Genomic DNA, 14,203 nt, shown 5'->3' with positions numbered 1-14,203 from the left:
CTAAACGTACAGAGAAAGAGGAGGAAAACTAGGAATACTCAAGTCAAATGTATGTGCGCCATTACTGGTCTTTTTAATAATACACTCGCTGGCCACTTCATTAGGTACATCTTCTTGTACCAGGTTGGACCCCCTTTTGCCTGCGGTAATTCCTCATGACATAGGTTCAGCATGGTCCTGGAAACATTCCTCAGGGATTTTGGTCCATATTGACATGATAGGATCACACACTTGCTGCTGATCCATGCTGCAAATCTCCCGTTCCATCACATCCTAAAGGTGCTCTATTGGATTGAGATCTGGAGACTGTGGAGGCCATTTGAGTGCAGTGAACTCATTCATGTTTAAAAAACAGTTTGAGATGATTTGAGCTTTGTGACATGGCACGTTAACCTGCTGGAAGTAGCCATCAGAATGGGTACACTGCAGTCATAAAGGGATGGACATGGTTAGCAACAATACTCGGGTAGGCTGTGGCATTTAAACAGTGCTCAATTGGGTAACAAGAGGCCCAAAGTGTGCCAAGAAAATATGCCTCGCACCATCATACCACCAGCACCAGCCTGAACAGTTAATACAAGGCAGAAAGGATCCATACTTTAATGTTACTGATGCCAAATTCTGACCCCAACATCCTAATGTCACAGCAGAAATCGCGCCTCATCAGACCAGGTGACATTTTTCTAATCTTCTGTTGCCCAATTTTGGTGAGCCTGTGTGAATTGTAGCCTCCGTTGCCTGTTCTTATTTTACAGGAGTGGGCACTCGGTGTGGTGGTCTGCTGTTGTAACCCATCTGTTTCAAGGTTTGACGTGTCGTGCATTCAGAGGTTCTCTTTTGCATTCTTCAGTTGTAACGAGTTGTTATTTGAGTTACTTGTTGCCTTTCTATCAGCTCAAACCCGCCTGACAATTCTCCTCTGACCCCTGGCATCATCAAGGCATTTTTGGCCAGAGAACTGCCCTTCACTGGACATTTTCACCTTTTTGGACCATTCCCTGTAAACCTTAGAGATGGTTGTGTGTGAAAATCCCAATAGAACAGCAGTTTGTGAAATAGTCAGAGCAGCCCACCTGGCACCAACAACCAGGCTACATTCAAAGTCACTTGAATCGCTGATCTTCCCCATTCTGGTGCTCGTTTGGACTTCAGCAGGTCGCCTCAACAGCGACTCCAGGCCTAAATGCGTTGAGTTGCTGTTTTGCGATTGGCTGATTAGATATTTGTGTTAACGAGCAGTTCTACCTAATACAGTGGCCGCTGAGTGAATCTGCTTAAATAGGTAGTCTTGCATCTTACATACAGATCAGAGTCCAAAGAACACCGACATCACCTTATGTGCCAACATAACAGACATTTCCCTTTACATTTGGAATAATCTTAAAGGGACAGGCTCACTTGTTACATGCAGATCACAAACGAGGAATCTCAGACATTACCCTTAAGACATTAATACACCAACATAAAATCACATTTCCAGTTTCCTTTTGTGATGCGATGTTTTGTGTTTAAAAAAAATGGACAATTTCTCAAAAGCAGTGCGAGTTTCATAACAAGGCACTAAGCTTGACCTACTAATTCATGTTTTAACATGCACAAGGTTTTGTAAGTCGTCTTTAAATTGAATTCCCCACAGCAGTTGCCCGAGATAAAAAGACCAATCCAGTAGCCGTGCTCATTTGTCGCCATACCTTTATTTTGTTAATTTATCTACATTTTGACAAAATTACTGACCCCCCCCCACCTCTAACAGATACCATGTAAACTCAAAGTAGTGTATACAAGTTGGAAGAAGAGACCAACGTAATACAAGCAGTGCCCCTTGCCAGTATTCCCCGATTTGTATTGCTGGCACTCAGTTAACAGTGACAATGGTGAGTTCACTCGGACTGCGCAGGGTCTCTCTTTAGCATGGCATTGTTTGAGATAACCGCACAATGTTTAGATCAACAACTGCTTGTATTCGCTTAAATTTAAAAACAAAAACTACTTTTAAAAAAACCAGCTGTCTGTCTGAGATGAGGCTTTGAAAGCATAAATTGGTGCCAGTCAGACGCCCAGTGTTCCTGTGCTGGGCTCCCGTTCTCTGTGACCAGCGTGTACTCCGTACTCAAGGCTGCGTGCCCCAGTACTGGGGCCGTTTATTATTCAGTTATGCTCAAGTGGGTATTCTTCTTCAGCCTTGAGACTAAAGTTATGCGCTTGTACTTCTTAATCCAAAATGTGGGAACAGTCTGTCAGATGAGCTTGTGTGCCATGGACTTTTATTTTTTGCTGTGTCAGTTTTCATATTCAATTATTTTATGAGGTACTCTTCCGTTATTAAAACTGGTAGAATAAAAACTAAAGTTTACATTAAAACACATCCTAAATTTGTCCCTGCTGTCTTTTAACTTAGGCCTTAATATGTTTGATTTTGATACTTCGTTACTTTATTTGACAACGTCATTCTTACAACAGTCTATTAGAAATGGAAATTCAGTTCCGTTATTAAGTTGTATCAGTTAAAGGGGCCATGGACTCAGTAATGAACTTAAGCTTATTTAAAGCGTCCTACCCAAGCAACCAAAAACAAAAGGCTTCGGCTCTCGACACACAAGTCCCCTTGTAAGTCTTGCAGTGAGCTATACGGCAAACAGACTTCCCAGGTAAAACTGCAAAAATGAATCAATTCTACAGAAATGTTCAGCATATTTCAAACATGACATAAGACAAAAACTGTTCTTATGGCTCACTATCCATAATCCTTGTCTTAGTGATCTACTAACGGTGACATGAATGTGAATTTGGTCTGCCTTTTTAAATGTATTGTATATTAGGACTGGGCCGCCATGGCTGAAAGCTAAGAAATCAAAGGACGACTCGGAGACTTTGATTCTGTGTCAGAGCCACTAGGTGTGCTGTGCTGCAGTCTTGGTACTTTTACAGAAGTATTTGGTCAGCGTTAAAGTTAATGAGGAATGAAGGGTTTCATGTTAACTGATCAAAGCTGAATTTTAAGGCATTGTGCGTTTTTTAATAACCATCAGTGATGTTCATTGAAAAGTGGAGACTACTTAGCGCCTGTAAACACAAACAGCACACGCCAAGTGGTGCAGGTCAGCATTTCTACAGCGTTGTTTGTTTGTTTGTTTGTTTGTTTGTTTTAGAAAGGAAACGCCACAAGTTAAAGGTCTGCTCCAGGCTTTGTGGTATTCGGCTCAACAATTTATATTTTTTGGTTGACAGCTATCAATCCCTTTTTGTTTTTCATCTCCTTTGATTCCTATATTTTTATGAAATAATTCGGTAATATGCTGGAAATCCATGGTAAGTGTTCCTAAATTCCTTTTCATTCCACAAAAATGTTAAGTGATCACTTTGTTCTCCTCATGGTCTACACCATTGGAACTGTTCTCATTCTTTGCATTCTTCCTTTCTAGAATGAGGTTTATGTCGAGCTGTCTGAGCTGCTTCAGGAAGCCACGGTTGGGCAGTATGGCTCGGTTTTTAAGCACTTGATGAATTGCTTCTACAACATTCATGTTCTTGTAGATCATCAGGTAAGCCAGAACCAGAGAGGCCGATCGACTTCTTCCCATGGCACAGTGTACCAAAAGCTTATCTGGAATAACAAGCAAAAAAACAAAAAGTTCATTTTCTCATGCTGTGAGAACAAACAGAAGCCGTGTCGGGTGTTTGTGTCTCGTTATAGAACACGAGCTGGGATTTCTGTTTTTAACTTTCTTCCACAAAGCTCCCTAATAAATACGGTGATGAACATTCACATGCTTTTAACTAAATATGTGTGAGGTTAGAAATCACAAAGAGGAACCTGTCAGTATGAAAGGATGCTTCATGTCTAGAGAGAAAATGTGGTCTTGGGTGTGTGAGACCCGTCTGTACTTGAGCGACACACTGCGGCGCCAGGCTTACTTTCAGGGTTGTTCAGGGTCTTGTCGATGAACTTTGCAGCTGGGTAGAAGAACTGGCTGAGATCGAAGCCGGGCAGGTCTTCGGCTTCCACCCCATAATACTCGATGTTCATGTCGCTGTAGTACTCTGGTCCGGTGCCAACATTCCACTTGCCATCTGCAGCATTCAGAATGTGCGTCATGCCCATCTTCTCCAGATTATAGCGATCTAGCGCGGTCTTTCTGTAAGAACAATACCAATCGGTTTTAGGTACAGACAACAGACCCACTGATGACTTTTTGTTTTATTTATAAACACTGTTCGCTGTTTTTCCTTCATTTCTTGTGCTGTTTCCTTAAAGGGTTGTGTTGTTCATCTTTGTTACACATTGCTCAGTTCCTGTAGTTTAATTGTAATATTGTATGTCATAAAATACACACAACCAATTTTCTTAAATTTTTTTTTTTGTTAAAAAGTTTTGTTTTGATTTCAAAGATACGCCACTCTGCGCCTTCTGCAAAGTGCAACTCTGCTCAGTTACAGTATAGCTGCTCATCACACTGCCTCACCTCCCTGTCCACCATGACACGGGCGTACTGATGTCTGTGAGACCTCGAAGGATAGCGTCAGGGTGTTTCAAGTCAACATTTCTTCACAATCAGGCTTCGCCCGTGTATTAGTGAAACAGGACGGTGAGGAGGGCCCAGCCCAGCTCTCTACTCCTGATGTCACGCTTCCCCCTCCCCTCGACCCGCAACCTCTCTCTCGGATTAGCATGAGTATATCGCTCCTGGAAGCGAACTATGATTCTTAGTGCAATGAGAGAAGTCACAAAATCAACCAGAATGTTCAAGCAAATTATAGAAACAAAAAGATCTAAATCCATTAAGTCGTTCTCTCGTTCGCTAACTGAGCGGAGTTAAGGTTACGCACCGTGGCAGACGTGTGACTGAGGGGGCCCCGCAGCCCGATGAGTCTCTGATTCATCCAACCCGCTATATCTGCTCTCTCAGATTCGCGCTAATAAATCGGTACCGCAAGCGAACTATGATACTTAGCACGATTAGAAAGTCACAAAATCAATGGAATATTCAAGTAAATTATAGGAAAAAAAAAATCTAAATCCGTTAAGTAGTTCTCTTGTGAAAAGTGGACAGACATACAAACAGGTCTAAAAAAACTTTTAAGAAATTTCGCACTTGGACCATGAAATTTTTAAAACCGTTTCTTAGTGAGCACCTATGGGCCAAGGGTAACCTACATTCCAAATTTCAAGCCCCAAGTCCTCATGGTTCAGGAGATTTCGTGATGAGCGAGTCAGTGGTATTGGGCTTTTATATATAATATCCATCCATCCATTATCCAACCTGCTATATCCTAACTACAGGGTCACGGGGGTCTGCTGGAGCCAATCCCAGCCAACACAGGGCACAAGGCAGGGAACCAATCCAGGGCAGGGTGCCAACCCACCGCAGTATATATAATATATATAATATAGAGAGAGAGAGAGAGAGAGATATATATATATATATATATATATATATATATATATATATATATATATAGAGATATATAGAGATATATAGAGATATATATATATAGATATCTATATCAAGGCTGGGCGCGTTAACGCATCAGTTAACATTGACAATTGTTTTATCGCACATTAACGCAGTTTTTGTTATCATTTTGAAGCTTCAGTCTCGCTAGCGATCGATAGAGATCAGTGATCATCTTGTTACAGCGCTTTTCAATACGCTTTTTCTAGAAGGAAAGTTAGCTTTGTTGATTTGACCGCGATTCTCTGTGTGTGCCTCAGTAGCGAAGAGCAAACGGCTTCTCCAATGGCATGTGGAGAGATACCAAAGTGAATGTTCAAAGCAGAATAATCTGTGGATGACTTATTATCCATATGATCGCTGAATCGGACCCTGGTTTGTTGGGCTCTGATTTTGATGCAAGTGATCTGGAGGTGGAGATCGAAAGTGAGGTACCAGCATCAGCTGATCAAGATGCTGAACCCGTTTGTGTAGCTGATGCACCTTTGGTAACGTTCGCCTGGAAGGACAGACGCTTATGATGACAGGAGGTACAAACCATATTGTGTCTCACTGTAACTTACTTACATTAAGTTGAGATTTACAAGACGTCTACTGTATAAAGGGAATACTGCTGTTAAAAACCACCTGATTTGTTTAAAGTGTTTGCAAAGCACATACACACAATACACTACTTTTGAGTTCACGATTTAATTTTGCGCATACCAATGTGATGGTTGTGATTGTCTGCAATTAATCGTGATTAAAAATTTTAATAGTTGCCCAGCACTAAAAAATATCTATATATTTATGAAATGCATCACATAAAATTGTGTTCTAAAGTGAAGCGTTTTTCATAAATTTTACAAACACTTTGTTCTTGCAGCTGACAATTGAGCTAAACGCGGCACGGATCCACAGGTGAATGAAAAGGCCTTGAAATGTACAAATACGTCTGTTTTTCAAGCCAAAAATGTTAGCAAGTATTATTCCACGGCCTAACTTTGGACACATTTTGCACAGCAGGGTATCCGTGTTGTTTTAAGTAGGTGTTGTGAGATTCGGCCATTTTAAAAGGAGACCGGCTGTGCGTGTCACTACGCCATCTACCACATTCGTCTCCCTCAGTGGCCGTGTTTCACTCCAATGGAGGTTGCGGCCTGTGCTATGGGGAGCAGGATTTTGGCTCCAGGGGTGTGCGCTCGCCTCATAGTCATCGCCAAGCACCTGTTCTTGATATAACTGAGTGCTGATATGCAGATGTGATTTGATGTCTCTGTTCTCTGGACAAAAAAGGCACACTTATAAATGCTTGTATTCTTTCATTATACAGAAGCCTGTTTCTTTGTCACCAAGATTGCCTCCTGTCACTAGATTTATATTAGTTGTGTGGGAGAGAATACTAAGCAGGCACATGATATGTAATCAAGTGACAAGAACTGAACATCCATCGTCCTATTGCACTCATCAGGGGGGGTCAAAGGGCAGTAAAAGTCTCTGGACGGGGTGCCAGTCGATAGCAGGACAAACGCACACGGGTTACTTTATCATCGCCCATCTACTTAACCTGCATGTCTTTGGAATGTGGGAGGAAACAAGTGCATCTGGAGAGAAGAAGCAAACTCCGCACACACTTGAACAGCAGCCTCCTTCACTGCGAGGAAGCAGTGCTACCACCGTGCCACCTTGCTGCCCAATAATCTTCTTAATTTCTGTCCTCAATATCTTCCACCCATAGCACGTCTCCAGTGGTACGGCCACTTAATCCTCATCGATGACCAGTCATTGGCAAAGGCAGCCTTGTGTCTCACCTCACTAGAAAAGCAGCCATATGGGCGCCCAAAGATGTGCTGGCTCTGTCTGTTGAGGGATGAGCACCTAGTCAGCAGCGATCACCAGTGAGAAGCAGACCCTCCATCAACACAGGAGTAATGCTAGCGAGATGATTATTCATATTTTTCTCCACTATAATAGTGATGATAATCCATCCATCTTCCTAACCTGCTTATTCAGGGCAGGGGCGTGGAGTAGCAGGGGCTTAGGCCAGCAAACACGAAGTGCCAGTCCATCGTAGGGTGAACACACACAGGCCACTATAGCAGCTACAATTTGCTGTCCTATTATTTGAGTGGGTTGTCATAATGGCAGCTGTGAGCAGACAAGCAAACAGGAAATGTATTCGTACCTCAAATAAAAAGTTCCAAGAAGCCCTGATAAAATGATCTTTTCTAGTTTCATTGTGTTATCACAAGGATGCCTCCTAAACGTGGAGGGCATGTTTTCTTGAATTGAAACCTTTGCTGCTCCAAAGTGGACATATCTGGTAAGTTGAAAGGCTTTTTCTATTACCTACGGCCCCTTGTACTCTTTATCCCCTTTGTAAGATGCAAGAACAAATTATTTTTAAAATACACTTCACTTCACAACACAATTGTATTGGCAAATTAATATACAGTATACCATGATTGTGAAGAGTTTACTTTGACTTGGAAAAATATCAAACATATTCTTTGAAGCTTGGTTGATGTTTCCAAAAATGGCATCAGACATGGAGATCATCATACACACGCAGATGAAGTGATGCGGGCACAGAGCTGTGTATCCAGACTTTGAGGAGAAGCCGGTGACATGGATGCCAGAGTGATGAGTGAAGGTCTGAATACAACAGAACAGGTCATCAAAGCCCAGGAAAGATGTGCAAAAATATTTGAAGTGCATCATCTGGTCATCGTGTAGGTCAAGCACTCCTGAGAGTTTTATACTTGCCCTCCCTTTACCGCCTTTCACTAAAGGGTCTGCCATTACACAGTTTCCCTTTTTCTTTGCAGGCACAACTCTTCTTCCATCAGCAGGGACTCGCTTCCTCTGCTGTGACGTTGACCAAGTACTGTCGCCTAAGGACGTGCCCACATTTTAGCAAGGGCAGCTGCATGAGACCCCCCACAAAAGTGTTTTTCACAGCAGTATTGCTGGGTTTTCAGGCGACTTTATTCACTTAATTATTTTCAAAAAATTGCCATGCGGCTGCCTTAGTTAAACGTTTTTATCCACCGGTGCCCCGTGATGCTTTACGAGTCTCGTGTGACTTGCAATCTGCATTCCTAGGTGCTTCTGGGATAGATGGCCATAGCAACAGCAAATGCACTCTCCCCTAACAACAAACATTGTGACAAGACAGTTTCCTACTTTTATCATTTTACCAGTAAATGAAAAGCCATTGTTAGTTTTAGATCCCTTGAAGTTCAGAGCCTCTATTTGGATACGTATTTATTGGAAATTCATCCAGGAAACGCTACAAAAAGTTACCGACTGCTAATCCTAATTGTAATGCCAGTCTCTTGGCTAACAATCTGTTAGTAACGATAGGAGCGCAAGAGATGGGGAGAGAGAATATTGTGCTGTGCTATCGTGATGTTGTTGTTCAGAGATGCTGTTTAGAATCAGCCATTTGCGACGGACTCTGTTGGGTCTGCTGTGGGTCACCAGTGTGCATACCTGAACAACTGGCACAGAGTGGGCCAAACCCATCTTCGAGTCTCCGTATCGGAGTGCTGGGTCCGTAGCCAGTGGCTCACACCACCAGGTTGACTTTGTCCATTCTCTAGCGCAGGGTTGTCCAATTCCAGGCCTGGAGGGCCGCAGTTGCTGCAGGTTTTCATTGTAACCCTTTTCATAATAAGTGACCAGTTTTCACTGCTAATCAACTTCTTTTCTTTGGCCCTGTTTTTAAGGATTCAGTCCCCTGAATTGATTCTTGTCTTCATTAAATGACAGCCAAACAGAAAGGAGATGTGAAACGAGCTAACAGATGACCAGTTAAACTGGGGATTCAAACGCCAACCAGTTTCTTAATGAGATGCTGATTCTTGCTGTTAATTAAACCCGCCATTTAATTCCATGGCTTGTTGCTGCTTTCATTCTGCCACAGCGGACATTTTCTGTTCTACTGAGACTTTCACCTCTCGTTATTTTCAGCTATTGTGTGATGGGCACAGGTTAGCTGGTCATGTGGCGGCTTGTTTCGTGTCTCATTATTGTTTGGCTGCTAATTAAGGAAAAAGAAACAACAAAGGGGTGCGAGTCGCGTCAATTAAAATAAAGGCAAAAGAAGTTAATTAGCAGCAAAAACTGATCACTAATTAAGGAGATGGTTAGAATGAAAACCTGCAGCCACTGCGGCCCTCCAGGACTGGAGTTCGACACCCCTGCTCCAGTGGGTTGGCTGTGGTATTGGCTGTGCTGTGCGATACGTTTCCCCAATTTTAAGTGAGTTTGTTTCACCGTGGGGATGGTTTGCAATTGCTGCTACTGGGTCATCAATAAATTAAAAGACAAAACTGGGTTGCAGGACCATAAAGGTTGAGAAACACTGGTGGAAGAAAGGTGGTGCAGGCCAAATGGATTAGAATTACCCAAGAGTCAGAAAACGTGAGACCCTGCGAAATAATAATACCGAAAGATTTACTGTTGTGGTTGGTTTTGTCAGTTTCTAGCACATGACCCTGTTGGTTCCTATGGCCCTCGGCTGTTAAGTATGAATTGCATAATAAATCGGTGTATGACTGATGTAACGGAATTCATGGGACCATACAAATATTTTGTTATAATGGGAATTTTGCTAGAACGAATATGAGGAAAATACATATACCATCGTGACCGGGGTCGATGGCGATTGTCAATCTCTTAACGGCAGCAGCAGCAGCACAAGGACGGCTCTGTAGCTGGTAAGCGGTAAGCTGAGGGCAAAGCAAATGGAAAGATTGGAGGAAATCTGGACTCGCCAGCTCTGTGACCTAGGCGTGACAATACCTGTATTTAAAACAAAAAATATATTTGAAAATGAGACATTAGACGTAACTTTAATAGAAATACAGGTATGAATACCAAATGAAAATGACACGTTGGTTGTCTTAACTCCCCCTCCCCGAGTAAACTGACATCATTTTGTTTATTTGGTCATCAGCACAATGAAACTCACACAGTGTGGTATCCACACGTGACCCACTAACCCATGCGGACGCTCAGTGGAGCGCGGACTCAGAATTCGGCCATTCCTCTATGATGTCACACCTGCCCGAGACGGGAAATCTGCCAACACACCGTCACTTTCTTTCGGCCTAACAAACTGTTGCAGGGTTCCTGAGACTCGGCAAAAGTATACGCCTGGCATGAAGTATTTTTTTTGGATCATATTATCTTTGGTGGCCATTTTTAGTCGATAAATCATTTATTATACTGAAATTTACATTTCATTAAAACGAAGTGCATTAAACATAATGATGTATGAACATTTGTCTGGGCCAACAAAGTATTTATTTTGAAAATTGTTACTTTGGTATTCACTATAACAGGATTTGACCTGCATATATATGTATATTTATTTTGTAATGCATATAGTAATAAAATGCTTTACATTTGTCATTCCAACAGATGACACAAACATTTGTAGTAATGCATTTTATTATTACAAATTTTTGTGATGCACCATCTGTTGGAATGACAAATGTATTGTGTTTTATTACTACATATGTTTCTGAGATAGACAAACGTAGCATTTTACTCTTGTCAGTTGAGACTGATCTGATTTGGAAACTGGATTTTACTGATCTGATTGAGGACTATGCTGCACAGAAATCCAGAAAAGCACAAGTTTGAAAAGCAAGTAGTTTTCTGTTAGTAAACAGAATGGCCAGTGCAGTCAGTGTTTGATATTCCTGCTTTTGTAGACATTTGCAATGGAGGCAATCATCGCCTTTTTAGACTTTGGTTTGTGGTAGTTACTTGCCATCTGTGTAGCAATGGCTAATAAAAGATGTAAACTCTGAAACAGCATACTTTGCCTCTCATGATTTCAGACAGTAAGCCTGTATTTTTTCTGTTGTTAAGATTTTTGACATTCATTTTAAAGTGAAGACGCTGTAGTGGTCATTTGCTTCGCTCTGTCACTCTGACACCTTCAAGGTGGCATGTATAGCACTCGCAGTGCTTTGTGGACGTGGGAGGACCTCTTGTTCTTAATCCAGCCCTGCCTACTGACTAGTAGGATATCAAGATGGCGATCATATGGGCTACCACAAGTACAAGTGCATTTGGGTCACCAATGGCACACGCGCTTTGCATTACAGTCTGTGCATAAGCTTCACACGGTAAGTATTGTAGCACCAGCGCGGACTGTCATAATGTACTCTTGTTTGATCTTTACATGGTTCTTTGAGGTGGCTCACTATCTTTAAAAGGACTGCTCGCTGCTGCAGCTGGACTAGATGGAATTCTGTTTGTGACATTGCAGGATTGCCGCTTTTCCAGGCGCACCTGCCGCTGGCTTTGAAGCTGCTCATTTACATGATGGAAAGGCAGCTTAGACCAGGGGTGGGCAGATTCAGTCCTGGAGGGCCGCAGTGGCTGCAGGTTTTTGCTCCAACCCAATTGCTTAATAAGAAGCCCTTATTGCTCAAGTAACACTTCAGCTTCACTTTAGTTGTCTCACTCGTTAAGATTTTGAACCCTTATTGCTTATTTTAGTCTTAAACTGCTGAATTCTTGGTTTTTAATTGCTCCTAATTAGAAATAACATGCAAATGACAAAAGAGACCAGCATTTCTCCATTTAGCTTGTTTTCATTTACACCTGTGTGCATTTATCATGCACTATTTGGTTTAATTAAATACTTGGAAGGAAAGTGAAGAGAAAAAAGCGAAGCACTGAGAATTACTCATCTGTTTTAGACTTCAAATCATTTGGGTGATAATCTTACAAAGGAAAATAAATCTAGGATATGAGAATGACCTGACATGGCAGAGTTAAAGCACTAGCAAGCCATGCAATTAAATAATTGACAAGGATTGTTTTTTAATTAAGCAACTGGGTTGGAACAAAAACCTGCAACCACTGCGGCCCTCCAGGACTGAATCTGCCCACCCCTGGCTTAGACGATGGGTGGCTCGTACCTGACTGATGCAACTCATCCGCACTGATACAATATAAATAAGGGTTTAAAGTGCTAAGAAGCGTAAGCCAAATCAGTGAAACTGTGATAGAAATGAACCTGTGTGGGTATGGCATTGAGCATTAACAAGTAAGGAGGAGCAGGAGATATTGCACTGATATGGTGCTTTTCAAGAAACTCCAAGCTTTACATAGAGAGGGGGGGAGCCACTTCAACCACCAACAATGTGCCGCACCCTCCTTTTTGATGATACCACAGTCATTTTGCACCATGTGTCACTTATTAGAAAGTGAAGGAGTGAAAAAGACATTTGGCCAGTAGGGGACAGAGAATGATTACGGGACCCAAAAGACCAGGCTTTGATGAGCAATTTAGGACCTTTTATGACCACAGAGTGTCAAGACCTTGGTTATAAGTCTCATCCAGAGGACGGTGCCATTTTTGCAGCACGTTGGCCCTGTCACTGCACTAGGCCACTGGTATACACACTCGCACAAAACACAGGCTCAGTGCACCCTGTTGGCCATCCAAGTGACTAGTGTAAACTGTCAGGATCTGAAAGCAGCATGCATTAAAATCCTGCTATACTAAGCTGACGTTCTTGTGGCAGGCTAGGCTCCTATAAGTAAAGATCCACTGCTTCCATTAAGCTCTTCGAACGTGTACGCTACTGATAAAGCGCATTTAGCAGGAGGTGTGGCTTGTACCTGTCAATCATTGCGCACGGCGCCGTGAGCTCCGCCCTTCACGTGTTCCACAGACGGATGTAAACATGGCGGCGTGGCTCTTATTTATTGGTAAGACCTCAGTTAAGAGTAGGAAAAGTGCTTTAGCAATGCTACATTGGCCCAAGCCGCTTGGCATAAAAATGAAGCAATTGTTTAATAATGTAAAAACAAAAACTTTGTAGCACATGAGGAAAGTATAGTGTGCAAAAATGCAGACAAACCTAACAAGGTCCTTGACCGACTGCGTAGGACTGACTGGGAGATGAGGTTTTTAATCTTTGTGCCGCTCGTCGCATTTGTTCACACGTTGTCCTTTTAACTGTTTGTTATATGAATGGCGTGTTAAGCGTGTCACCGAGCTCGAAACGCGGTTCGGACGGAGCACTAAGCCTCTAATGAGCGTTTCGCCGGGGTGGCAGACGTCTGCTTTTCTGGGTTTTAATACTTCACCTTCAAAAGTAACGGGATTTGTCTTCACCCTCCAATAACGACTGACCTAAGGCGGGGCCCTCAAACAGAAGACAAACTCCCCATCGGTTTACCAAGAAGCGCTGCGCCACTCCTTAGAAAAAAGCGAGCTCGTTCAGCGCTGAGGCCACTTGTGTCTTTCCGTCTGTGCTCCACAGGATCTCGTTACCTAATCCTAGGGTGCCATGGCGGCAGAAAAAAAAAAAATGATCGAGTGTTGCGCTGACTGCTTTTAAATGGAGATTTGTCGCCTCTTGAGCGTTTACGCTCCGCCAAGATTGCCTGCTAATTCCGTCACATGCCGCGAGAAATACCTCCAGGTTTGCAGCCCGAGACGTTACCTTGAGCCTTCATTTCTCGCCTAAGACATCGGTGACCCCTGAGCCCACCCTCGTTTGACAGACGGAGTGTAATGCTGACCACTTTGGACGCCCCTCTTGAAGCACTTACTCATCGCCGATGTAGAGGTTGGGCCACACTTCGTTGACGTGTGTGAATTTCACAGTCCCGTGCCAGAAGAGCCGCTCCAGCTCGAAGGCCCCAGGTGTTGCGTATTCGTCATCTGGATCGGCCTTCACTGCCGCGTAGGCGTTTTTCTTCTTTTGGTTCTTAGTCCCAATTGTTGTCAT

At 42.8% G+C, this 14,203-nt stretch overlaps 1 protein-coding gene across 1 annotated transcript; it reads right to left on the bottom strand.

Moving 5' to 3' along the window:
- Positions 1 to 3,158: 3,158 nt before the first annotated feature.
- Positions 3,159 to 14,203, bottom strand: LOC114647063 (dual specificity phosphatase 29-like). Its single transcript, XM_028795573.2, has 3 exons — positions 14,025 to 14,203; positions 3,916 to 4,136; positions 3,159 to 3,604 (listed from the first exon to the last, which is right to left on the bottom strand). The coding sequence occupies exons 1-3, from the start codon at positions 14,201 to 14,203 to the stop codon at positions 3,348 to 3,350; spliced, it is 657 nt and encodes a 218-aa protein (XP_028651406.1). The 3' UTR covers positions 3,159 to 3,347.

The sequence above is a fragment of the Erpetoichthys calabaricus genome, chromosome 2, assembly GCF_900747795.2.
Source record: "Erpetoichthys calabaricus chromosome 2, fErpCal1.3, whole genome shotgun sequence".
NCBI lineage: Eukaryota > Metazoa > Chordata > Cladistia > Polypteriformes > Polypteridae > Erpetoichthys > Erpetoichthys calabaricus.
This window is presented reverse-complemented; position numbering and strand designations above follow the sequence as displayed.